General features: G+C 37.7%; 2 protein-coding genes and 1 long non-coding RNA gene across 7 annotated transcripts; 2 read left to right on the forward strand and 1 right to left on the reverse strand.

Annotated features, from left to right (window-relative positions):
* The first annotated feature begins 126 nt into the window (after nt 1–126).
* On the forward strand, nt 127–7,598 carry LOC131316954 (mitochondrial pyruvate carrier 1-like). The gene is made up of 7 exons (XM_058346533.1): nt 127–2,346; nt 2,575–2,661; nt 2,748–2,792; nt 4,570–4,741; nt 6,053–6,204; nt 6,299–6,353; nt 6,444–7,598. Exons 5-7 carry the CDS (start codon nt 6,112–6,114, stop codon nt 6,533–6,535), a joined length of 240 nt encoding a protein of 79 aa, XP_058202516.1. The 5' UTR covers nt 127–2,346; nt 2,575–2,661; nt 2,748–2,792; nt 4,570–4,741; nt 6,053–6,111; the 3' UTR covers nt 6,536–7,598.
* Nucleotides 7,599–8,361: 763 nt separating this feature from the next.
* On the forward strand, nt 8,362–15,567 carry LOC131316955 (uncharacterized). 4 transcript variants are annotated; one of them, XR_009197331.1, is made up of 7 exons: nt 8,362–9,377; nt 10,500–10,722; nt 10,875–10,956; nt 12,025–12,312; nt 12,977–13,024; nt 13,322–13,665; nt 14,231–15,567. It is a non-coding gene; the product is annotated as an uncharacterized LOC131316955 (long non-coding RNA). The 4 variants fall into 4 exon arrangements; XR_009197332.1 differs by having other exon boundaries at nt 13,326–13,665; XR_009197329.1 differs by lacking the exon at nt 14,231–15,567 and having other exon boundaries at nt 13,322–13,861.
* Nucleotides 15,568–19,810: 4,243 nt separating this feature from the next.
* On the reverse strand, nt 19,811–24,234 carry LOC131316951 (peroxidase 19). Of its 2 annotated transcripts, none has more exons than XM_058346528.1 (3): nt 23,954–24,234; nt 23,301–23,501; nt 19,811–20,540 (listed from the first exon to the last, which is right to left on the reverse strand). In XM_058346528.1, the coding sequence occupies exons 1-3, from the start codon at nt 24,221–24,223 to the stop codon at nt 19,959–19,961; spliced, it is 1,053 nt and encodes a 350-aa protein (XP_058202511.1). In that variant the 5' UTR covers nt 24,224–24,234; the 3' UTR covers nt 19,811–19,958. The 2 variants fall into 2 exon arrangements, with proteins under 2 accessions (XP_058202511.1, XP_058202510.1); XM_058346527.1 differs by having other exon boundaries at nt 23,867–24,234.
* Between the last annotated feature and the right edge of the window lie 1,115 nt (nt 24,235–25,349).

Genomic DNA, 25,349 nt, shown 5'->3' on the forward strand with positions numbered 1-25,349 from the left:
CGGAATCCGGTGTACCTAGCCTGTCTAATTTACATACCCCCTCACAATAAGAGAGTAGGACCGCCCACAATTGATCAGTGAAGTGATCTCATTATATTTTTTTGCCACATCCACCGCCACACCCACAATACAAACCCCTCACACACAAAACCCTCTCTCAGACGCTCCCTCCTCTCTCTCTCTCTCTCACACACACACACACACACACACACACACACACACACACCCTTTCGATCGGCGATTTGGCCCTCATCTCTCTCTCTCTCTCTCTCTCTCTCTCTCTCTCTCAGACGATCATACCCCCCTCTCTCTCTCAGTCGATAGGCGATTCGAACCCCTTCTCTCTCTCACTCGCCAGTCAGCAGTCAACCCCCTGGCTGCGGCGGGGGCGCCGATCCTCTGCGGACGCGGGGACAAGAGGACGAAGAAAGGGAAGAGGTTCAAGGGATCGTACGGAAACTCGAGGCCGAAGAAGGAGAAGATGATCTAGCGAATTAAAGACAAGATCAGATGTGCCGGTCCGCCCCTTGGCCCCGCCTTTTTAAGCTCATCTGATGTTTCTTGCTTTTCATAGGAGACGTAGTAATGCAAATGTGTTTGAAAACCTAGGGTTAGGATTTTTGGGATTCGTAGCTTTGTAGCCCTAATTCTCATCGATCAAGAATTCAAATTTGTAAACCGTTAGTAATTAGAGATCTCTTTATATTCTCTCTCTCATACCCACCGCCCCACCCACAACGGCCACACCCACACATGAAACCCCCTCCTCTCTCTCTGGTACAGTTATCTTTCTGTGATTTTCAGAGCATAATGAACATGTCTGTTTCTTTTTTGTTTATTCATTCAATTTGATTTCTCACTGATAACCTTCTTGGTCAAGAGATAGGCTTTTTTCAATTTGATCATGTCACAACTGTCTTGGTTGTTTTGATGATTGTGTAATTAATACTTTGTGTTAATGAAAGTAGAGAAAATGAGTTGCATTGAATTTATTCCTAATTTACTTTCTAGCACTTTCTCCTAATCATGCACTATTATATAGTTTTAGTTAAACTGAGTTAAGCCATAACCCATTGGTTAGGGAATTAAAGAGTGGAAAAACATTAGAAGATAGCGCCTACTAGGTGTTTGACTAAATGCCGAGCAATGGGTTACGAGATAAGAGGATTAAGGGCATCCAAAATAGTTTAAATTCTATATATGTTGGCTGACGGGGAAGGCTCTTATAGATGGGATTATGAAAAAAGGGGAGGATTTCAAACAGTTTGTGACATGCTTCACACTTGAATTGTGTCATTTGAACACTCTAGATATTTGTCCATTTGAACATGGTTTTGTGATGCAATACCATTAAACATTAGAATCCTATGTTGGGTATTGTGTTTGTTTATTGGTTGTGCTTGACTTAGTTTTTTTTGTTGGCTATGCTATGGTTACCACTTACACTTTCAAATTTTGGCAAGACCTACCATTTTGTACAAGTATCAATACTCTTGTAATAAAACAGCAAACGTTGGTTGCCAAGCCGCGAAAATACAAAATACCCCTTATAGGATTACCCTTGTAGTTTGAATTGGAGGGTAGGGTCGTCATTTTGCCTTGTTTGGAAGACCTACACCGAATAATTTTTCGGGTAAAAGCTACGTATTTTTGTATTTTTTACTGAAAAAAGCTACTACCTCCGTCCCAAAAAGTTGGCACTTTCGGGAGTGTGCCATTTTCAATCGCCTATATTGTTCAATGTGAATGTCAAAAAATATGCTATATGGATCTTGTTTGATAGATCTTAATTAATTCTATTAAACAAAGTTTTCAAAATCACATAAAACTTTATAAATCGAAAGATATAAGCGATCAAAAATGGCATGCAGTCCCAAAAGTGTCCAACTTTTTGGGACGGAGGGAGTAATGTTTTTTCCGGATTTTGCTGAAATTGTGTACTCTTTTACCCAGATTTTACCATTTTGCCCTTTTATTTGCGTACTGTTTGTTCTTAGTTGTTGGGGTATTTTAGGCTTTCCCAGTCCATGTAGAGGGCTGTTCCCTTATTTTGCAGCGTCTTCTCTGGCCTCTTATCTCGCCTTTACCTGTGTTTTCCGTTTCTTTGTCGACAAGGAATTTCTTCAAATATGGCTTTCACAATTGTAATTCCTAAGCCTATTTAGGTTATTGTCGTTGGAGAGAGAGAGACTGGTTACTGTTTGAGCAGCTTCATAGAGTACTCTAAGAACTGTTTCTGCTTCGAACGGCGTCACAAAGTTCTCTTTTGATTGAAGAACTCTTCTAGTGGCTGTGGATGAAAGATTTTTGGGAAGGATAGAGAGAAGCTGTCATGCGATTTGCTATGTTAGTTTGTGTTCTTCAATTGTGTACTTTTTAGTCTCAAATTCATTTTATTTTTCAAGTTATGGCTTTCAAATTCATTGCTTTTACACAGCTATTCCTTTTGTTCATTCTCTCTGCTTCTTTGAACTAGATAGATTAAAAGGTTTGGTTGGAGTCCGGATCAGAGATGGTTTATTTTTCTGACCTAGCTTTTTCTGATCTATTTATCGTCTGTTTTTGTTGTGATAGTTGAAAGATCTCTCTGAATATACACTTACCCACGTACAGTACATAGATACAATCAACTACTTGTATTTCTAGATTTTGTAGCCTGAGGTATAGATGCAATCAACTACTTGTATTTTCTCTTTATTTTTCTGAAAAAATGGTTCTTTAGTAGTAATATTTATTTGTTGTTGCAGATGTTTGAGGAAGCTACGACTCTTTGATCAGCTTGTACCGCAACGGTTAGTTTTCCTCTAGCTTCTATTTTCATGACTTCATAAGTTATAATTTTGCTTACCCACATATGCTTTTGTTCCATATGTAATGTATGCTGAAACACCTATTCATTCTTCAAAATTCTGTATCAGTCCTCAAACACAGTAGCAATTATGGAATTGTGGCTTTTGGCCGAGTGATGCTTGTCAGAATCCTAGGTGCGTGATGTGTTTGAACCAAACCCCTTGCTTCACCTGAATGTCAATAGATGTTTTGTTTACCATATATCTTTTCCTCTTTGTAGGTTTCAATTTTCTCTTGTTCTAATTCTACTGGTAGAGCTGGTTCTGTGCGAGGCAACTCATAGGATATGGCTTTATTGGTCTTAATGTTGACAACTTCTATTGTATTTTCGTTTCAAGTTCCAGTAAATCATCTCACCAAAAGATCTGAACAAACCCTTTTAAAAGATAAGGCAAGTCTCTTTTATTTTTCCCCCTGTTTGACTTTTATCATTATGTACTTCAAGTATTTTGGGTTTAAAGTGTAATATGATGTGTATATGATTCTTGATTATACAAATTGATGTTCATGTTTATACATATAATCAATTTCCACTGGTTTAAGATAAATACAAATTATCTATTCATTTAATTTTGGTGTGTCCCCTGGCATGTCTGTGTCCCCATTTATTTAGCATTCCCATGTCTGTGTTCATATCCAGGTCCATTTCCGTATCCATGCTACATAGGGCCACCAAGGAAACCAAGGAAATTTATCTTTGTTATGTCTATCACTCAACCACCTATCTGTCAAAACATGTAATATTGTGGTCCTTCTGCACTTGAGATACGTTCCAACTCCCATAATATAGTTGGCATAAATCCTTGACAGTTTTGCTACAACCGCGCATGCTTGCACATACACTTTGTACAAACCCTCACATGGAACCTCATTTGTAGGAGTGTATGTGCAAGTTTGTGTGGGGTTGTTTCTATTCTGTTCTACTATGGGACCACACGCCCCATGTGAGCATTTTTGTTCAAGTGACAAGTGTATGAGCAAGTGTGTGGTTTTGTCTCTCTCTTTTTGGTTAATAAGGCCTACTCCATTGGAGAAGACTATGGTCCACAACTCTAAACAATAATTGATAGTTTGATAATGGTGTAAATTAGTAAAATAACTTGCCCTTCTCACTTGGCTTCAAATCTTAGTTTGTTTATACTTTAAGGCTTCTCAGTTGAGCTATATTGAATGGCCCTATTAAGACTTCATTTGAGGGATGAAACGTAACCTGTTCCCATAGATTTTTAAAAACAAGTTATCAACACAAGTTATCAGGAATCTGATACAGAATTCAATCTGATGCAAGGAGAAAAAAGATTAAAACAAATGCCATAATCCCCTGGAAAGATTACTACATACGTCCATATCTACGTCCTTACTATGGAGAGATCAAGTACAGAAGAATAATGAATTCAAGGGACGGAGGAAAATACCTTTTAGAACCGACGAGAGAGGGAAACCCAGTACCGGCATCAACATCCATATTGTAGGCGATGCGACTCCGTTCGTAGAATTGCCTCCTTCGTTTCCACAAAAAACCTTGATTTGGCAGCAATTGAGAGATTTTCTTGGAAAAATTGGTTGTTCATTATACTGGTTTTAACAACAATGCAAAGGTCCTAGACAGAGCTGGTTTGATTGCATTTTTAGTGGAGATGGATTGGTTAGGGGTATCAATTTGTCATAAAAAATATGAAAGTAGTTATTTGATTGTAAGTTTGATTAGGTCATTTGCAGAGAGATGTCTGAAGCACAAGCCAAACCAGGGCCTATGGTTCCAGAGTCAATGCTGAAAACAGAGAAGAGGAGTGAGTAGTGGGCTTTGAAGAAGAAGGAAGAGCTTGCAGCTATGAAAAGGAAGAATATTGAATCAGAACTAAAGAAATATATGAATTAGTATGAGGAGGAGGTAACTGCCTTTCTGCTTTACATTTTGTCATCTCTTCCCACTTCTACCATTTGTTAATTTTCATAAGGCAACCGTTTGTGATTTGTGAAATGGAATTATAGATTTTCGATTTTCATGCAGCAAAAGGTGCTCATTCAGTTGAAGCATGAGCCCAAACTAAAAGGAGATTTTTATGTCAATGACTTCTTATCAGGAACAAGTAATGATGAATTGCTCGCTAATGGTGCTGTTATTTTGTGCAACTATTTGGGCTCTTGCTTTATGAGATTTATGCTATATGGATTGTTTTGATTTATTCAGAGAAGAAACTTTTTTTTCCCCTGTGGAAAACTTCTCCATGAAGTCATGGACTTGTGGGATATTTATATGAACCCTATGTATTTCATTTTATCTTCTCTTGGTGGGAGGCTTGGTTCATAGTTCTTCTGGAGCTGGATTGCAGTACGAACTGCTGCATTGATTTGTAGATAGTTCTTCATCATAGTTGAAAATTGTCTAAGAAAGTGTAGGAGTTGTCTCGGTGTTTATATTTAAATCTGTCTCGTTCTATGTAGCCTAGGTTGAAAATTCATTTTTCCTGAAAGTCTTAGAAGGGGAAAGATTTGATAAAAATTATTTGCACTGTTGAACTGGATTGTTTTATTGAGTTGAGCTTGTTGGCAGTTTATCACCTAATTAAGAGTAGGGGGAAATATTTGATGAAAATTATTTGCGATGTTAAACTGGATTGTTTTATTGAGTTGGCTGTTTATCTGGGCACCTCCGTCTTTTGGTAATAAATAAATGAGAATGTAGGGTGTGCCCAAATTCTTTTACCTTTGTTCTATCTAATAGGAGTAGGTTTCTTTGGAGAAAGGGGTTTAAAATTTGATATCATTTTTGTTACACATTAATATGTGGTACTTATGTTCTGCACTTTCAGTAATTCTTTTGCTTTGTCCTCGTCAATTTCTAAATAAGTGTATGAAAAATATCTTTGATGGTCCATTTTGCTGAATTCTTGTTAATGAGATTGTTTTTACGCACATACAAACCCTGGAGAACGGAGAACTGTTTCTCTGCAGACCAACAATATGAACACAACTCTAGACACAACTGTGTCCCAAAGTTTTGCTCCCAGACTTTTTGTCTTCTGCAAGGGTCAAAATTCAGCCTTTCACTGTGCATTCTTGAGTTTGTTTTTTTTTTTTTTTTTGAACGGCTTAAGTTTGTTTATTACAAGGTTTTGCATTCTGGATTTTGTCTATTGCAATGCTTTTACAAAATTTGGCATGATGTTTGTACCTGACGCGCCGATTTTGAGCATTACAGATGGTGGATGTAAGCAACGAAAAGCTGGGCAAAGAGTTATTGAGTTGTAGCTGTCCTATATGGCTTCCTTTGGATCGTTCTTGAACAATCCAATTGGCCCTAAAACAACTCATTTTTGGGGTCCTGTTGCTAACTGGGGATGTGTAATTGCTGTATGGTCAATTGTCACATGACAGTATAACTTCTATTTGGATGGCTATACGGCTCAGTTTGATTTATAGTAGTTGTAATTGGTGGATTCGGAAGGGGCTGGTGGACATGAAGAAACCCCCTGAAATGATCTCTGGCAACATGGCTGGAGGTTAGAAACTACTGGTTTCAAAAAGAATGTACAAATACTGGTAGAGATAGCATCTTTGCAGTTTTGGTTAACATTGATCATGTGTTTCAGCAATGTGCATATATTCTGCATTGTCCATGAGGTTTGCATGGATGGTACAACCTCGCAACTATCTGCTTCTAGCATGCCATGCCTCAAATTAGATGGTGCAGCTCTATCATCTCCCATGGTGGGCTAAGGGCAATGGTTTTATCTTTGCCTGTTTGTTGGTTTAGGAGAGGTAATATGGATTGAAAGTCAAGCCTTATTCAACATGGACTCTCAATCTTCACTGCTTGGTATTAGCAAAATTAAGGCAATGTTCCAAACTAGACCTCGCTTATGTGCAAAACTTTCTTGACAGTGGTGATTTGCACATAGCCAAACTTGCATGGCATGTGTGAAATGTGGCGATGGATGATTGATTGGCAGTTGGTGGTGTCTTGAAGGGCCGGGAAAACCCATTTGGGTGGAAGTTTGTTGTCAGAAAGGTTTTAGAAATGTAGTTAAGTTGATTGTGTTTGATTTTGTTTAGTTATGGCCCCTAAATTAGACTTAGAGGAAGATTATGTAGAGAAAATTTGAAATACAGTTGTTACAATACTATTAGGCCCCGTTTGATAACCCTCCAGGGGTTGGGATTGGATTGGTAGAGTGGGGGTATTATCAATACCTTGTTTGTTTTCCCAAAAATGGTCCGGACTATCAATCCGGTGGGATTGCTAAGACCCAACTTGGGGGTATTGCTAATACCCTCTTGGAGATGGTATTGGTAATCCCATCCCAACCTCTCCTCATTATCAATCTCTTCTCATTACCAATCTCTTCTATCAATCCAATCCCGTCATCTAATCCCATCTCAAACAAACATAATATTAATAATCCCATCATCGAATCCCATCCTAAACAAACATACTCATTACCAATCCCTTCTTATTACCAATCCCAATCTTAATCTCATCTCCTTACGAATCCCATCCATCTATCATTGTTATCAAACGGGGCCTTACAGTATGATTTTTCTTCCCAACTGAAAGTCCCTTTGCACTTCAGTTATCCCTTTTCGTTGATTGTTTCTTCTGTTTTTTTTTTTTTTGGATGGGCATTGTTTCTTCTTTTGTTTCTTCTAACATTTGTGATTTGTGTCTTCTGATGACACTGAGCAATAAGCACGGGCATTAGACTAGTAGTATCAATTGACAAGTCTTACCGGGGGTTATTTTATTCTTTTTTCGCAGGTGATGACATATGGAGATGTGTTGGGAAGCTGACAGATGCTCAAAGGAGCATGTTAGATGATAGATTTCAGTGGAAGGTCAGTACATGTTTCTATTTTCTTCATTCTATTTGTGAAAGTTCTAATGGTATTGGTTCTCTTTTTATTTTTTCCATTCATCATATTGTATCTTGCCAAGCCTGAGAGATGGACAAAAGAAAGGAGGGAAAGCCTGGAGAAGCAAGGGCTGTTTTGAGGCGTTCCATTAGGGAAAATGGGTGTCTCAATCTGCTTTTCTTCTGAGCACCTTATTTTCCCCATTGTGTCTCAATTAATTGCTGCTTGCTTGTGTAGCCTTATTTATTGTGCTTTGACACTTAATATTTTATTATTTTTAGTGCATTGTTTGGTTTCCTGATGGAGGGGATATAGAGAAATACAAGAAATTTCTGCTGAAAATGGAATTAATAACCCGTATGCCTTAGTTTGAGCAAACAAGAGCTTGAAAAGGCTGCTAAAGCACATGGAGTGGATGTTGTAAGGTCGATACTAATCAGATTCATCTATATGATTTGCCATTATATGTACCTGAAGGGTGATTGTGGTTATTCTTTTATTTGATCATGGATTTCCACTTTGGATGCTCTTTGTAATCTAGGTTCACACAGAAGAATGATCTGAGAGTGTAAAGGTACTCGGTTCAACTCCAATTATAAGCCTCCTCAAATCTGGATGCATGGAGCTCAAATGGTTTCCTTTAATATGCAAGTTGATTCTGTGTTATTACTTACAATTTCCAACATAAACTATGCTCTACTTATATTTATGCATCTTATATTCTCAGTTTCTTTTCCTTTTTAGCATCTCCATCTCCATGTCCGTAAGTTCTATTGCTAGAAAGGGAATCTAATTGTATCTTGGGCAAGAGTTGGAAAATAAATTGTCCTTCATGTATTAAATATGTGTACGCGTACGATATTGACCTCTGACCTTTACAACACTCGCGACATCTCCATCTTATCATCATTATGAGTCAGGTGACACGGGAAATTCAATTTTAACCCTCCAAGCACGATACGAAACTATGAACCAGGTCATGGCTGATTTCAACATGTGCTCCATTACTTGATGCATCTAAATATGCCTCGGAGGAGTCATTGTAATAATTGGATGGTTGGATTCTGATGTATTGGATTCTTTGTTACACACTTGACAAATAGGTTTTTGGCAATATTTTACTTAATTCCAATTGAATTTTGTTAGGTGAGATGGACATGTCTAAAATCCTCTTTAGTAATGGTAGTTTGGTTACCACCGTGCTAGTGTGAATCTCTTCCTTTTCAATTGTGCTGCTGATTTTGCTTGGAAATGACCTTGAGGTGCCCCCTCTGTTTCAGTTTTACCATTCAGGTGGTTGGTATTAGTTTTGCCATTTCGTCAATGTAAATATTTGCAGGTATCAGTTAACATATTTCTTTAGATTGCATGCATGACATAGGAAATAACACAGGACAATATTCACAATATAATTACCGTTTACAAATCAACGGGCATGACGGATCATGCCTAGCGCGTAGCAATGACCCGAGTCCTTATAAACAAGGACTACAAGAGTCGTCTGTGTTACCTGGATAGTCTTTAACTATGTGTGTCCTTTTTGCAAGAATTTCATTATTTTCTGTTGCCCTTTACAGTCCTACCAGCATTGGCGGTGCTGGAATTGCTTGCCTGCCATTGGGACCTTCTCTTTTCATTCATTCAACATCCAAAAGCTGTTATCACTCTTCAAAGTATGTGAAGGCACCTTTTACTTTATAGAGTAACTATTTATCCAAGCCCCGAGAGGCATATAAGAGAAGGTTGCCTCAATTTTGGGCTGCTCAATTTCCAGTCAATTTATCTGATTTTTCCAATTCAGCCCTTCAATTGGGCAAGCTTATGTTATTTGGTTGGGGTGTTTTCTACTTTTCGCTGATTTTGGTGGTGGGCCAAAGACACTATTCACTCGAATTAAAGATTACTTTAAAGGGTTTTCTTACTTTCCAGATATTCCGTCTGTGACTCTGTGTCCCACAATCGCTTCTTCGTATCTTGTGAGCATGGTTTGGATTGGTTCAGTTTTACAGTAAACCAAGAACCAAACCAATACTTACGGATTATGAATTCAGATGACCAAACCAACCTACAAAAGCCATAGAACCAAACCAATCCAAACCATAAAATACGGTTCGATTTCGGTTTTAAACCACGGTTTGCCCTTTAGGTTTACCATATTAGCTTTATATAGAATAGGAATAGGTTTTTCTGTGTAGAAAGTTAGGGTAATTAGTCTAGGTTGTGAAAGAATTATATGAATAGGAATTCAGGAATTGATTTTTATGTATAGAAATTTAGGAATTGGGCCATGGAAGTCTGATCTGGTGATTCCATGTGCTTTTTTTTATTATAATAAAAAATTAATACAACAACATAATCCATTTAGTCCCCAATTATTGGGGGTATGGTTTTATAATAAATTAATAATCATAGGAAATTAGAATGGGTTGTGATATATAGAAGTTTAGTCTAAATTATCTTGGCAGCTGAGAAGGAAAAAGAAATATTGTGATGGATTTAATAGGATCAATAAATTAGGAAAGTAGTTGACTAAAAGGCTCCTATATTTATTTAGTGAATCATAATTAAATTATATGTGTGTGTGTGTGTGTGTGTATTATATGGTTTGGATCGGTTTGGAACCATAACCGTCAGTGTGAATCCACAAACCAAACCATATAATGCGGTTTCTAATTTTTTTAAACCACGACCAAACCATACTACTAAAAAACCAAACCAAACCTTTCGGTTTGGATTGGATTCGTGGTTTGATGGATTTTTTGCTCACCCCTACTTGTTTATTTGTCTTTTGCTAGGGGATATTTGGGTAAAGTCAGTTGGAGGTGATGTTGGCGCCTTGGCGGTGCAGTGGTTGCAGCTTTCGACAGGTGGTATGAATTACTCTCTCTTCACACCCATGGCATCTCTCTCTACCACATGTATCTATCTTCAACCAGAGAGAGAGAGAGGAATGATTGTTGACTACCAGCAGCGCAGATCATGACTGCCACCTTCCGCTAGCACCAACCAGCACTTCCGGTGAGCACCAGCGACAAGCAGCACTCCAGATCTACTTTTCTCCTTCTCTCTTCTGGACCTCTTCCTCTCTCTTTCTCTCTCTCTCCCCTCCTCTCTTTTTGTTCCCAGTTCTATTCTGACGAAGCGATTTTCGCTGTCTCTGTGCCATTCAGGTGCTTCCTTTTGCCGGCCAAGTGCGCTCAGTGGAGATATACTGAAAATGAGAGACAGAGCCCTGTTCCTCGGCGATGAAAGGTATAATCGCTCTCTTTAATATATTTGCCTCTGTAAAATGATAGATTTGTAGAAACACTTCAAATTCCGACAGGGGTTGGCCCTATTTCGGTCCGATTGCAGTGGATTTTGTTTGTTTGGTTCAGTAATACCACGAAAGCCTCATAATCAAACTGTAAGTGCATCTGACATTAGAATTTACTGTGCTATTCATGCTTTTGAAGTTGTATATAGCTTTTTTATTGTGCTATTCATGCTTTTGACATCACAATTTACTTGGTCTTTAGTATGTGACAAACTAATTGTTTAGTTCAAGGGTGGACTTTGAAAGTAGACTTGACAACTTCTGTTAGCAACAACTCTTTTCTTCCCTTTGATATCCAAATTTAAGTTTTTTTAGGATTTGGGTAATGATGAATTTCCTTTCTTTAAGTATCAAAGGACTTGGGTTTTAGTGTTTGGGCCCTTCTATGACATTGAGTTCAGTGAAGAATAGGTTTGTTATTGCCAAAAATATTTTTGTACAATGTTGTATTTTGTGTTGTTCGTCTCATTTTGAATAGAAGTGACATGATTTTAGATTCAGTAGCATTGGGGAGGTATTAGATTGCCATTTATGTCATAGAAGGCATTTGGAATGTAAGGAAGCCCAACTTTGAATTCGACAATTCTGAAATGATTGTGAATGCTAAAAAGAATGGTAAAATCAATCAGTTTTGTGGTATAGACAATACACACTGAAACATGAGTATTTCAATCAACCTCCATGAAACGTGAGTATACTATTTATTTAGTTGTAAATGGTTGTATCTTTCAATGATAAATATGTCCAAAATAAGTTGGATTTTAAGTTTTGGCCTTCGTTGAATTACGTACCACTTCTGTAGTATGAATGATAGTGAACACTCACAGTACAGTAAATTCAATTAGTTTTGTGGTGTAGAAATGCACAAGATGCACGTGTCCATTCAAAATGATGAATGCAAGGATTTCATTTCTTTTTCTCTCTGTACTCTCTTTCTTCGACGACTGGTTGAATTGATTTTTGTTACTTCCATGTTATAAGATTCTATTTCTCATGTTCTGCAGGTTAAATGCTACATTAAACAGTTGTTATCTGGACTTGAGCACTGCCACTTGCGAGGTGAATGCATCAAGACATTAAAGATGCAAATTTTCTGGTAAATAATGAAGGAGTTTTGAAGATAGCTGATTTTGGACTAAATTCCAGCCCGTCTGCGAATATGCAACCCCTAACCAGTAGAGTTGTCACTTTGTGGTACCGACCTCTTGAACTTTTGTGGGGGCTCCACGGTGTAAGCTGTGTATTGCTGAACTTCTTGTTGATAAACCCATCCTTAAGGGGGAAGAACTGAGGTAATTGCTTAAGACCTTAACTGCATCAGTTTCTGGGAAAATGTGTAAGGTTTTCTGGCCTCTGCTCCATTTGATTATTAATTGCGCCTAAAATCATCTCCACTATGAGAAATCTAACTACTTCTACATTGGGATTAATGATCCATTCATGAGTAGGTAACTCAATTTCACTCTCATAGTGTAATCATGTCACAGTAGTGCAGTGTAAATTTCAATAGTCTTATGAGGCAGCTAGAATCAACCAATCCATAACCATTCTTAGGCAACACAAACTTGATGGAAATTTTTACACTTCACTTTCTGTTGCTTTTGACCTTTATTTCAATCAAAATGGTGAAGTTTGCTAATGTGGGAGGATGATCGTAGGGAAATATTTTTCTAATGGTGAAATGGTCTAGATGTTTGATATTATACCATACCTGCTAACATAGTTTCACTTCTAACATAGTTTCACTTCTTTGTTGGCATTTCATTTCCAACATAGAGGTATTAAGTAAGGAACTAATATATCTCACCGCTATTTCATCTCATGGGCCTGATTTCATGGTTATTCACTGGCCATGGAGAAAAGTCGGTTCTAGATTGCAAAAAATATTACAAGCAGCTATGTTTTTTTTCTATTTGTTCCTTTTACCATTTTTCTTTTTTCTTTTCCCTTTGACAGGCCGAACATCCCCTGCAGTGCTTCAGTCGATAAGATCTCTCGCTACAGGTCTCTTCCGAACTAGAAAACTTGTTTCTTATGTGAATACAAGTGTGTACATTGTGTTTTATTTGTTTACTGGCAAGGGTTCTTTTGATCAAAAGCATAAGATTGTGAGAATGATTTGAGTTCTAAGCTGCCATTTTCTTCCTTTTCATGTGTTTTAATCAATATTTTGATCCGGTTGGCTTGCCGAATTACACGGCTGTGTTTTACCGTGCTTGACATGTGTCTGAAGTGTGTTCAATCAATCATTTTGGTTTCGTGGATTGAAAAACTAAAACAAAAATGTTTGTTCCATACAAGATAGTCAGGGCTCCTTATGGAGACGCTTGGGTTGAAGTCAACGGGCAACAATATTCTCCGAGCCAAATTGGAGCATTCATTCTGACCAAGATGAAAGAGATTGCAGAATCATATTTAGGAAAGATAGTCACAAAAGCTGTTATCACTGCAGCAGCTTATTTCAATGATGCCCAGAGACGAGCAACAGAGGATGTTGGGTGAATTCCTGGCCTTGATGTGCAGAGAATCATTAATGAGCCTACTACTGCTGCACTTTCATATGGTTTGAACAAGGAGGGTCTTGTAGCGGTTTTTGATCTCGGTGGTTGAACCTTTGATGTTAAATATCTGATAGTGTTTTTGAGGTATGGTGGTAGATTTTCATTTAGGCTCTATTTGTCTGCATGTTAAATTTTTTTCTCGAAATATGATTTCTTGAATTTTTTTCGTTATGTTGCATAAAATATAGGCAAAAGTGAATTGGACAAAAGTCCTGAAGCAGCCACTGGGTGCCTTGGGGCATTTAATGCATAGTTATATGATGGTTTCTTGTTTCATCAATTGCTATATAGCAATTGCCCCCCATCAACTAAGTTAAGAGTGTGGTTATGTGTGAAAGGGGAGATGAATGGCAAGCTAAGAAAGTGAAGGACAAAAGCGGTAACATAAAATACAAGTGAAAGCCAACCTGAGGATTTCCTTTTTATATAGAGTAGGTATGAAATAATCGAAGGGAAAAAAAGGGTCTTTTAGGGCTTATGATGCTCTCTGTAGATGTAATAAGCCCATGCTGCCATTGTCCTATTTGTATAATCGTTCATCATCTCCACCGTTAAATCTACACACAACATCATAAGCCTGAAAAGACCCTCTTTCCCTTTGATTATTTCATAATCCTCAGGTTGGCTTTCACTTGTATTTTATGTTCAGGTTGTGTCTGGAGGAGGAATTCTCAACCATACTAGCTGTAATTTGGAGGATCTGATTCTCGAAGGACTAGAGACGGTAATCAAAAGTAATCTTACCTTGCATATGAAGGGTCTCTAGCTGGCTATCTAGAGCCACATGCACAATCCGTTCTTGTCTTCGTCTCCTTGTTTTTGCATGTTATGATTCTCATCATCATCATTTGCATTTTATTTCATGCATGTGTATTGGTGAGATTGCTGTGGTGCCTGGTTCTCTTCAAGCAGGATAATTGGAACTAATTAAGGTGCATTGGTGCGGGTGGTAACTACAACTGCTGCTTGCGGCTTGGTTTTTGGAATTGATAAGGTCAATTTTCGTCAATTTATCTCTTTGTTTTCTCATCTAGTTAGTAATATCCTTGTCCTCCCATGAATGGAGAAGCTTGTGTGGTTATATCTTAGTTGCAGGAATTGCCTACTTGGTAGGCTCTCCTGGGCGAGAAACGCGATACCGTGTTTTTTAGTAAGAAACACGTTGGGAGCGCGTTCCCATTGAGATGGGATTGCGCTCCTACGAGAGAGAGAGAGAGAGAGAGAGAGAGAGAGAGAGAGAGATATCTGAATTGGTGGCTGCGTGAAAGAAGAAGAGAGAGAGAGATATCTGAATTGGTGGCTGCGTGAAAGAAGAAGGGTTCTCGTTTTGGACTTAATAGGTTTTTTTTTTTTTTTTTTTATTCTTTTGGGCTGCCAAGTTGGGTTTGTATTGTATGATGTAATGAGCCATTTTATTCTTACAGTCCAAGTTGGGTTTCTATGATATAATGGGCATGTTCATTCTTTTTGGCTACTAAATGGGCTTATACATTAGGGCTATAAAGATTGAAGTGGATTTCACAATTCTTTGCAGGCTTCAAAAATAATCCATATGGGCTTTTATTATCCATAAAATAACAAAACAAAAGAATCAATGTGCTTTTAATACATAAACTATCTAATCCTAACCTATTAAATTTTAAAAAGGTATTAAAAATATTACAAAAATTATCATTTTTTTAATGTTATATAAAAAATGACATAAAATATATATTTTCTGTATGATATAAATGAAAAATATGGTATTATGTAATATTATTAAAGCATCCAACTTCAAACTAATTGGCATAGAGGGGAGAGGCGATCCAGGCTTATATATTAGTTTTGGAGGAGATAATTAACCGATGTGGGATAAATCTCAACACTCTCCCGCATGTGCGATCCCGACTCGCACGTGGAGAGGTAAACAAAGAATCCGAAACACATGGATTACAACGAAAGAAAGTGCAACTATGGCAGAAATAAAGGGGAAAAGTCTCTTGAAATCCTAGCTTTGATACCATGTTAAACATCCAACTCCAAAACAATTGGCATAGAGTGAAGAGGCCGCCTAGGCTCATATACTAGTTTTGAAGGAGATAATTAACCGATGTAGGACAAATTTCAACATATATGTATATGTATATGTGTGTGTGTGTGTGTGTGTGTGTGAAATAAAATAAACATAGGAGCTCCTAACCTTGGGAGCTTTGGGGTACCCCGCTTCCACCCCGCTTCGTGCAACTTAGGGTTGTATAGGGTTTGTGATAAAGATCACATGATACTTGGTGTGGAAAGTCATAATATTATTGGCGGGAACTATGTTGAGATGAAGCAGAAGTTTGTGAAAATCCTTTGATTACTGTTGGATCTTAATTCAGCTATACATCAATCTATTTCGTGTCAAGAAAAGGATGCCTTTGTAAAGTTTTTGGTTTTGGGCTTGTCAAAGATTGTTATTAACTCCGTAGTTTAGCTGTTTGAGATTATTAGTGCAAGACATGTAACTATCATCAGTACAAATACACACGCATAGAGACGTGCAATTCTGATTACTGTTGGAGCCTAATTCAACTATATATCAGTCTATTGCACGTCAAGAAAGTGATGACCCTGTACAGTTTTTGGTTTGGCCTTGTAGAAGATTATTATTAACTCCGTAGTTTAGCTATTTGAGACTATTAGTGCAAGACATGTAGATATCATCAATACACACACCAGAGAGAGAGAGAGAGAGAGAGAGAGACGTGCAATTCTGCTTACAATTTGGTAGTCAGTTACATAATCAGAGCATCTTTAGAGGTAGCTTTATAACTGGGATGTTTTAGCAAGACTAAATATTGCTTATGGTAACTGTAGATGTATGGATCGTTCTATATTTCCCCCCATCATGGTGTGATTTTTGTGGTTTTTAGCCAACCGCGATGGACTTCTCTGGCCTTTAGTCATGCAAGTTGCTTGTTTGAAATTCTTCTCTCTGTTCATTTCTTCTTTAGCAAAGACTTGATATAAGGTATGTAAAATTGAATTTTGGGTCGGCCATATTTTGGCGTTAAGTTTTCAATTGAGCCCTTTGGATTTGGAGCCTCATTCCTAGTCGCCGGCTGGAGGTGGGGGTTGATCGGAGTTGGTGGTTGATGGATTTTGTGAAATTATTTAGTTATTAGTGAATTTTCACTAATTTTGCATGAGGGTATTTTAGTAATCTTGCCACACTTGTCCTTATAATTTGTTTGAAAATATGTGTGCTTACCAACTTTAGCGTACATTCACTAAATTTCAAAGCAAAGCCAGAACATTAGTGAATGTCATTCCCATTCCTTCCTAAGCATATACTATTATTTCCATTCCTTTCTAAGCATATACTAGTTAGTGAATGTTCACCAATTTCTCCGATTTTTGTATAGCTAGATCTTAACCAAAAAATTAGTGTGTGCTTACTAACTTTCAAAGAAAAGCTAAAAGGTTAGGAGATGCAACCTTGGAAGGCGATCAAATTCGTTGATCTGTAATCTCGTGGATAAGTCTCCCAAATTAAGCGTTTCCATTATTAGTGAAATTTAGTTAATGCCGTCGGCCAGCTTGGGCCAGAGGGTTGCCAAAGTTCGTAGTTGGTCGATTTTTTAAATTTTCGGTACATAATTAAAAGGGTTATTTGCAAGAACACCCCTTCAACTATCACGTTTTGTCAACATGACCCCTTCACATTTAAAACTCATCAACCTCACCCCCTCATTTATCAAAACTCATCAACTACACCCTTTCCATTCAATTCCGTTATGAAATGTTAACCTTTTAGACTAAATTAGATGGAAAAATAATTTTTGAGCCTAAAATGCCCTTGCCTCTCTCTACTCTATAAACTCAGCCATTCCTCCCATTGATTCCCAAACCCCAAATTTCTAACAAAACCCAGATTTTGAAATTCCAAACTTCTTCCTCCCCTGTCTTCCTCCTACCCGGCCATGAATCGGTATCCAGATCGTACTCCTCCACCAACAACGTGCAGGCGGTGGCGCCGGCCACGTAAAATCTTACCTCCGACTGCCGCCGCAACGAATTTTTTCCTCGGGAAAATCATGGGCGATTTCACGGTAACATTTCCCATCCATTCGAACATTGTCGTTCTGCCTATAACGTAAATCTTCCTTCCAATTGCCAATAACCTGGAGTGGGAAAAATCGCCGTGGAAGATTCCGGGGGGAAACCCAATGATGTCGTTTTTTATCGGCGAGGAAATGAGAGGTTTTTTAGGGGAAATCCTGGCCGACCATGGGAGTGGTGACGTGGAGGATTCCAACGGCGTCATTTTCACGGGTGAGTGAAGGAGCGATTTTTGAGGAGGAATCTTGGCCGGTGCTATGATGGTAGACGAGAAAAGGGTGATTGTGAGGGAGGGCCGAATTAGTTACTACGACGGCGAAGAGGGTTTGTTGGAGTTGGTCGCGAAGGGGGAGGAAGGAGTGGGGGAGTCTAGAGAGGATGTCTAGGAAGGGCGGTGGAGGGAGAGGTGGGGTGGTGTTGGGAAACATGATTTGGTGAGCCAGGAGAAGTGGAGAGACTTAAGAGTTGCAGCTCTCTGACATGAAGAGTAGAGGGGGAAGAGGAGAGGGCGGGTAACCTGGTCTTTTCATGTGTTTTCGTCCAAGATTTTAATGGAAATATGGGGAGGGGGTATAGTTGATGAGTTTTGATAGATGAGAGGGTGAGGTCGATGAGTTTTAAACGTGAGGGGGTTATGTTGACAAAACGTGATAATTGAAGGGATGTCCTTGCAAATAACCCTAATTAAAACTTCCCATTATTAGTGAAATTTCACTAACTTTGGGTGGGGGTCACCGGCGGGGGTGAGGGTTGCCGGAGTTGGTAGTTGGTTGATTTTTAATGTTTTGTGCTAAATAATGAATTTTTAATTATTAGTGAACTTTCATTAGTTTTGCACAAGGAGTATTTTAGTAATCATGCAGAACACTTGTCTTTATGTTTGATTACAGAAGGTGTGGTGTCTTTGAGCGCACGTGGAGTGGAGTTAGCCTCCCTTACATATTCACATGCCCATAAGCAAGATTCGATCTCCGTAAGCCTCATTCCCCTCTCCCAAGCCCCTAGAATAGTGTAGATTAGGGGATTAACAAATGGCAAAAAAAAAAGAGCTAAAAAAAAAATGTATACATATTAATAAATGGAAAAAAAAGTTTGTGTAAGTGTGCATGATTAGAGATTTATTGAAGTACAAAATACAATTATGGCAAAATAACATGTAAGGACCGCATTTTTTGCCTAAGCTTAAAATCATGCATTTTACTTCCATGCATTGTTTGGAAGTAAAATGCATGATTAATTCATAGAGAAAATTAATGTTACGAATCTTAAACATTACGAATGTATTGCTAAAAAGTTACTCCTTCCGTCCCTTTTTTTGTGTCCAGTATACCATTTTGGGTTGTCCCTTAATAAGTGTCCATTTTGTAAAGTTAGGAGGGTAAAAGTTGGTGTATTGTCTATTTTGTCCCTAAAAGTATCTTTTATTTCGAAAAGTTAGTAAGTAAAAGTGTAATGATGATGGGTAAGTAAGGAAAGTGGAGGAAAAAGTTGATGTGAAAGGTGTAATGATTATGTCTTTTTAATAAGTTAGAGTTACGAAGCAGGACACTTAAAAAGGGACGGAGGGAGTATGATTTTTGAGCATAGAAGTTATGAGATGCACCAAAATGTTATGAATCATAATGAAAATGTTACGAATCGTATTGCTGAAATGTTATGAATTCTAGAACAAAAGTTACAAAAAACACACTAAAGTGTTATGAATGAATAATAAAATAGGTCCATATCATACACATTTTTAAGGGATGTGTAATGTAGACTTTTCCCAAAAATTATTAACAACTATGAGAAATGAGCTTTTTATCTGTTTCTGCAACCACTGAACCACATACGTAACTTCATCTACATATCAAGTAAAAATGTAACAATAGAATCCTCTGAATTTCCTAAACGTTCACAAAGTCTAACCTGTCAATATACAAAGTCAAAAAAACCTCTATCTTTGGCCTGGTTTTACTTAAATAACTCATATGGCTTTTTCGTCTTTATTCAATTTTTTTTTATTAGTTTTGTATTAAACTATTATGGTTTATTGATTCGTCTCAATGAGAAGAATTAAAAAAATAGAAATTATGATCGGAACTCAGTATTTTTCGAATAAAGAAAAAAATAAGTCAATTTTTTGTCTTTATAAAAAAAAATTGAGTTTGTATAAAAAAAAATTACTTTTTCGATTCATGTTGTTAAGACAAACCAATAATTCATAAGAGTTTGACGCGAAACTAATAAATACCGAAAAAAAATAGAAGAAGAGCCAACCGGCTTATTAAACAAAACCAGGCCAAAAAATAGAATCACAGAGAATGCATGCTGCAATCCTTCCTTTTCTCCCCATATTTTCGCCCCTTTTTCACACCAATTCCACCCATTTTGTCCATAGCCACTGCGAAGGCCTGGAAAAACTTCTGCTTGTCCTTTGCCAAATCTTGAACCATGGGTTTAGTTCTTGGGTCCAGACCCAAAGCTTGATCCGCTTCCAACAAGCCCAATCTAGCCTCCAAATTCCCATAATAGGCATTGTCAAATGAAAACGGGGTGGTCACATCAAATGGTGCGACAATATCTGAGTTTCCACCGGATTTCGGACAAGACATGCTCAGGGCTTTTAGGAGCCTCGGGTCGATGGACGGGTCGGAGTGGCTGGATCCCCGGTAATCGTATAATCGGGTCACAAAATGTTCACAGTGGGAGAATCCGATCGTGTGGGCGCCCGAGAGGACAACTAGGTCATTGAGTGTTAGCCCTTTGGAAGCGAAGAGCTTAAGGAGCTCATCAACGGTGGAATTTGCCCGGGGTAGATTCAGGTGCACCCGGGACGCCATTGATATTTTTCCATCCCACCTTCCTTTCTTCACTTGGTAATAAGGACCCCCTGCCTGCACCGCATGTAATGTATATATGAAGATTCGCGTGAAAAATATCAAAGATAAACTGCTAACAGATTATTGAAAAAGAAATGCTTGTCACGGTGAATGTCAAATTAGTACGATATTTTGTGGTCCAATATGCAGATGAACTTTTGTAATTCAACATATAAATTTTCAATAATTCTAGTGACACCGAAATTCACACCCACACTCACATGAGTGATGGGCTCCATACACATACTAGAGTGTGTAGTGTGTGTGGGACCCACCACTCATGTGAGTGGTGTGTGTGTGTGTGAGTTTGGATGTGGTACTATCGCCATTGATAAATTTTTGTGGATGATGCTATGGTGTCCTCAATCATTTTGCGGACACCGTAATTTTTGACATAACTTTACCATTATGAGTATAACTAAAACCTATTATAAGCATAACAGAACCAAAATGAGGCATAACCAAGAAATATCCAAAAAATCAATCAAGACATAACCAAACCCAACCAAGACATAACAAACAAGTTATGCCATATTATGGTTCTATTACGCTTGTAATATGTTTTGGTTATACTCATAATGATTTTGTTATGCCAAAAGTTACAGTACTCCCAAAATAATCGGGGATACCGAAATCATTCCCAATTTTTGTGGTCCAACACGTGAATTTGGTGGTTCAAAAAAGTCAACGGAAAAGTAAGTCAGAGCCAGAATATGAATTTTTGTTATCCCAACATATGAATTTTTGTGGGTCTAGTCTATATTATAAAACAGAGCGGTTTTTGTCTATACATATAAACTCAGCACCCTTTACAACCGTCCGATCAATATTTCATGTTAGTTGTAGCCATCTAATCGAGAGAATACTTTCTAATATACTTTCTAATATAAACTCTCCTAACCTTATGACCGGTAAATCCTTTCAATTGATTGCTTTTAAATTGTTTCCTTAAAAAGGTTTTCCTATTTAATTTTCCTACATCCAACTCAATAATTTCCTTTTAGGTTGATTTTTCTATTTTAAAAAACGAAACAAACATTTTTTGATTCATACGCTAAAAGGAAACATTCTTTATTTTTTAAAGTTGATAATTACGTTGTTTCCTGAAAACGGAGTAGCATGTACATACGTTTTCCTTCAACAATGAATCTACGTTTTTTCTTAATAATCTAATTCGTAAGCTTCTCCAAGAAGAGAAGAAATCAGCTTCCTTCCTACCTTGATTGGAGAAAGAGAGAGGGTCATTACCTCTACTTTGTCAGAACAAGAGGTAATCAAATCTTTTTATTTTTCCGGCATTCTAATGTTTCTATACGTTCTCTCCCTCTCTCTAGGTTAGATGTTTTGAGGCAATTTCGTGTCATGTTGTCTAGAGTAGTACACTGTTTCTCTCCATGGATAATTTTTTTTAAGTTGTAATAAAAAATGTTGTGTCGCGCCATTTTTTTTTATCGACGTATTGTGTCGTGCCTTTAGGCATGGGCAATCACGAAATCCACGATACTGTTTTTGGAGTTTTCTATGGTCATGACAGGATTAGTGTTAATTGAATTAGTGGTCTGGTTTGCGATGATATTGATTTTTATATTCCTAAATATGTATGGATTGGTGTATGACCTGCGTAATTGTACATGTCTTCCAGTTTTTTGTTAATACAAATCTTGTTTATCCACAATGAAGGCTTTACTACTTATTATGAGTCAATTGTGGGATAAAAAATTTGTGAGACAGGTTGTCGGTCAGATTTTGATTTGCTAAATTATGATCAATGTTGTAACGACCCGAATTGGGACATTACAAATATAGTTGAGATTCTGATTATAATTCTGACCCATTGTTGGTTTCGGTCAACCCTTAAGGATTCAAGGGTAAGGACCTGAAGTTTTTTTTGTAGTCTAAGATGTTATTTGTTAATGGGAGAAAAAAAAAAAAAGAACAATTTTATTTTCCTTTCATGTACTTCCTTTTTGATAACTCAGATGTTCATATCAATTTTTGCGCACCTCAACGAATCCTGAGGGCTCCACCACCCACTTGCAGGGAGTTGAAGAGAGTACTCAACACTGACAATACCTTAGAGTTAGCCCCAACAATCTGATGATATGAATCTGTTACTTTATTGATGATTGCCGTGAAGTTGTAGTTGATATAGCTGCTATGGGTTACCCGACTCTCCTCTCCTCTCTACCAAGGTAACTTGGGGCTTTTGGCATCATTGTTTGTGTTGTGCCTATAAAACGTGCAGGGGCGCGCATGTGGTCTTATTGCACGTGTTGGAGTTAATAAATTATTACACTGAGTTTGATTTTTCTTGGACTTTGATCGTGCTCTAACGTAGACGGGCTAATTTGAAATTTAACAAAATGGAGTACCTATTGTCATCTATTACTTTTCTATTTTCTCTAATTCCATTCACTTTTGGGTTAAAAATACATTGCGTCGTGCCTTCAGGCACAGGCATTCACTATTATTAATATAGTAGTAGTACAAATTTATGGTGTCCGACTACCAATTTATGAGATATTGTGATGAGATGTGAATTTTCGTGACTTGAAGTATGAAATACACTCCTTTAGGTGTGTATGTATTGTAACCTAAGTCACATCGTAAGCAGTCGGGTGCGGGTGTTGGAGCGCGAGTGCACGTGTGAAAATGTCTTTTAAAAAAACTTAAATAATTAATTAAAAAAGTCGTGAGTACGAATATTAAGAACGAGAGCGGAGACCGTTTTTGAAAGATTTATGTGACTAAGAAGAGGCTTTGGTTATTACTTACCAAGTGAACAAAATCTCTAGCTGCAACTGCAAGTATGTCCGCACAAGATACAACCCCAGGGCACTTGCTCTCCACCACTTCCTTGGCCTTCATTATGCTATCAAACGCCTCTTTTGCCAGGTCCTTGTTATCCTGCGCATCCCTCTCTGCCAATTCTTTGCTCCCTGCTCTTGTCTTTATGAGTATGGACCCATCACACCCCTTTAATTTTCACCAACATTAATTTAATTTATAGGTATATGAGAGAAATAGAAAACTAATCAATTCAATTCAATTATATACAGAAAAATAAATACAGAATGATGCGACAACGTTTGCATTTAATTGAATAAACATTCCAAGCACAGGGCCAATGGAGATTTTTCCGAACGTTAACTTCAAGGCGCTTTGTAATTAATCAAAACGCACACAAGTTGACACAGACATCTGATTATAAAAAAAAACACACTTCAAATTAGTGACATAGTTGTTTAAAAATGGAAGTGGCATGTAGAATCTCTGCACAAAAATTGTGATCCATTTTTCCATTTACGAGCTTTATTGACTAAAATGTAGCAGGCACAAACTAGTACACATGATATGCCCTGATCTGCTAACGTGCACCAACCAGCATTCGAAGAGAGTGAGTTCAGAGTGAATTGTGGGGGAATTACTTCTACGAAACAGTCATGGAAGAATAGGCGAATTGTGGCCGGCCCGGAGACCGGTGCTTCCCTGAATTGTTGGGCGGTGACGGAGCCGACGAGCTGGTCGAGCTGAGGGCAGGACTTGGAGTAGAAGTCATGGGAGAGCTGGCGGGTGGCGGTGGGATTGGCTTTGGTGAGATTGGGGATACAGTGGGAGGTGCGTAGGGTAAGGAGGAAGAAGTATAAGAGCAGAGTGATGGAAACACGGGAAAAGTTAGAAGCGAGAAACAGAGCCATGTTGTTTGTTTGTTGGTTATAGGTAGCTATATATATATAGAGGAGAATAAGTCATTCGCGGATGCACGCAATCTCATCCGTCCGTCTTAGCAATTAATGGTGGAAATATGTTTTTAAACTTTGATCGGTAATAAATTTCTCTGACTAGTACTACCTTATTTTTAATTTGAATCGTCCAAAATACTTTTGAACATGCAAGACTGAGTTTCGTAAAACCATGACTCCTTTGTAAAAAATTCACTGTTTCACAACCCCTCCGTAAATAAGTTTTTCCCTGTATAGAATAGGAAACAACCCCTCCGTAAATAAGTTTTTCCCTGTATAGAATAGAATAGTGGAGCTTTCTTTGAGACCAATAGTTGTACTACTGGAGGATAATTTTACATTAAAAAGTGGACACTTGGTGACCATGAAAATTAGAAAGGGAGAATCAACACCCGTGAATGCCTGAGATATGGAGTACTATTAAAGTGAGAGAGAGAGAGTGTGTGAGAGAGAGAGAGGAAGAAAAACATGAACACATTTATTTGCGATTTATATTCTCGAAGAGAAAAACAAAAGCCTTTTGGAATCATTGAAACTGCACAGAAAGTTGAGCCAAGTTTGTTATTGATCAGATTACTTTGTTTATATGTATGGATGGATAGAGTAAGGCTATTAGATAGAGTAAGGCTATTAGAGCATCCGCAATGAAAATAATCAAAATATGTCACATCAGCATTTGATTATTCATTTTGTTCATAATCAAATTTAACAACCTCTACCTTCACATTGGTTGGTTATTTTTGCATCCCTAACAAAAAAAAACCCCACAATAAACAATGCACATATGTCAAATCGCAAACGAGTTTCAATCACGCACCCGACCACACCAAATTATTTGTCTCGATGAAACGATTCCAATGTTTGGTATTTTTGAGTTATTGGGTTTGGTTATTGAGTTTTGGTTATTAGTAAAAGTTGTTAAGTTTGATTATAGAATGGGTGGAATTTAATTATTTGCTAAAAGACTTGTAACTTTGCTTATTACAATGTGGAGTACTGTTTTTTGAGCATTGTTGTTAAATTTGCTTATCTACGCTTATTTACTTATTACAATAGAGATGCTCTTAGAAAAACAGTTTTA

This window comes from Rhododendron vialii, chromosome 2a (assembly GCF_030253575.1).
Source record: "Rhododendron vialii isolate Sample 1 chromosome 2a, ASM3025357v1".
Taxonomy (NCBI): Eukaryota; Viridiplantae; Streptophyta; class Magnoliopsida; order Ericales; family Ericaceae; genus Rhododendron; species Rhododendron vialii.

Bases quoted from the DNA above. Each gene is read 5' to 3' on its own strand.
- LOC131316951 (XM_058346527.1), bottom strand. From the start codon at position 24,223: ATGGCTCTGTTTCTCGCTTCTAACTTTTCCCGTGTTTCCATCACTCTG. The intron at 23,502-23,866 runs GTTTGTGCCTGC...TGAAAATTAAAG, and splicing joins AGGGCATATCATGTGTACTA to GGGTGTGATGGGTCCATACT. The intron at 20,541-23,300 runs GTAAGTAATAAC...CATGCGGTGCAG, and splicing joins CTAGAGATTTTGTTCACTTG to GCAGGGGGTCCTTATTACCA.
- LOC131316954 (XM_058346533.1), top strand. From the start codon at position 6,112: ATGGCTTCCTTTGGATCGTTCTTGAACAATCCAATTGGCCCTAAAACA. The intron at 6,205-6,298 runs GTATGGTCAATT...TGGATTCGGAAG, and splicing joins ACTGGGGATGTGTAATTGCT to GGGCTGGTGGACATGAAGAA. The intron at 6,354-6,443 runs GTTAGAAACTAC...CATGTGTTTCAG, and splicing joins CTCTGGCAACATGGCTGGAG to CAATGTGCATATATTCTGCA.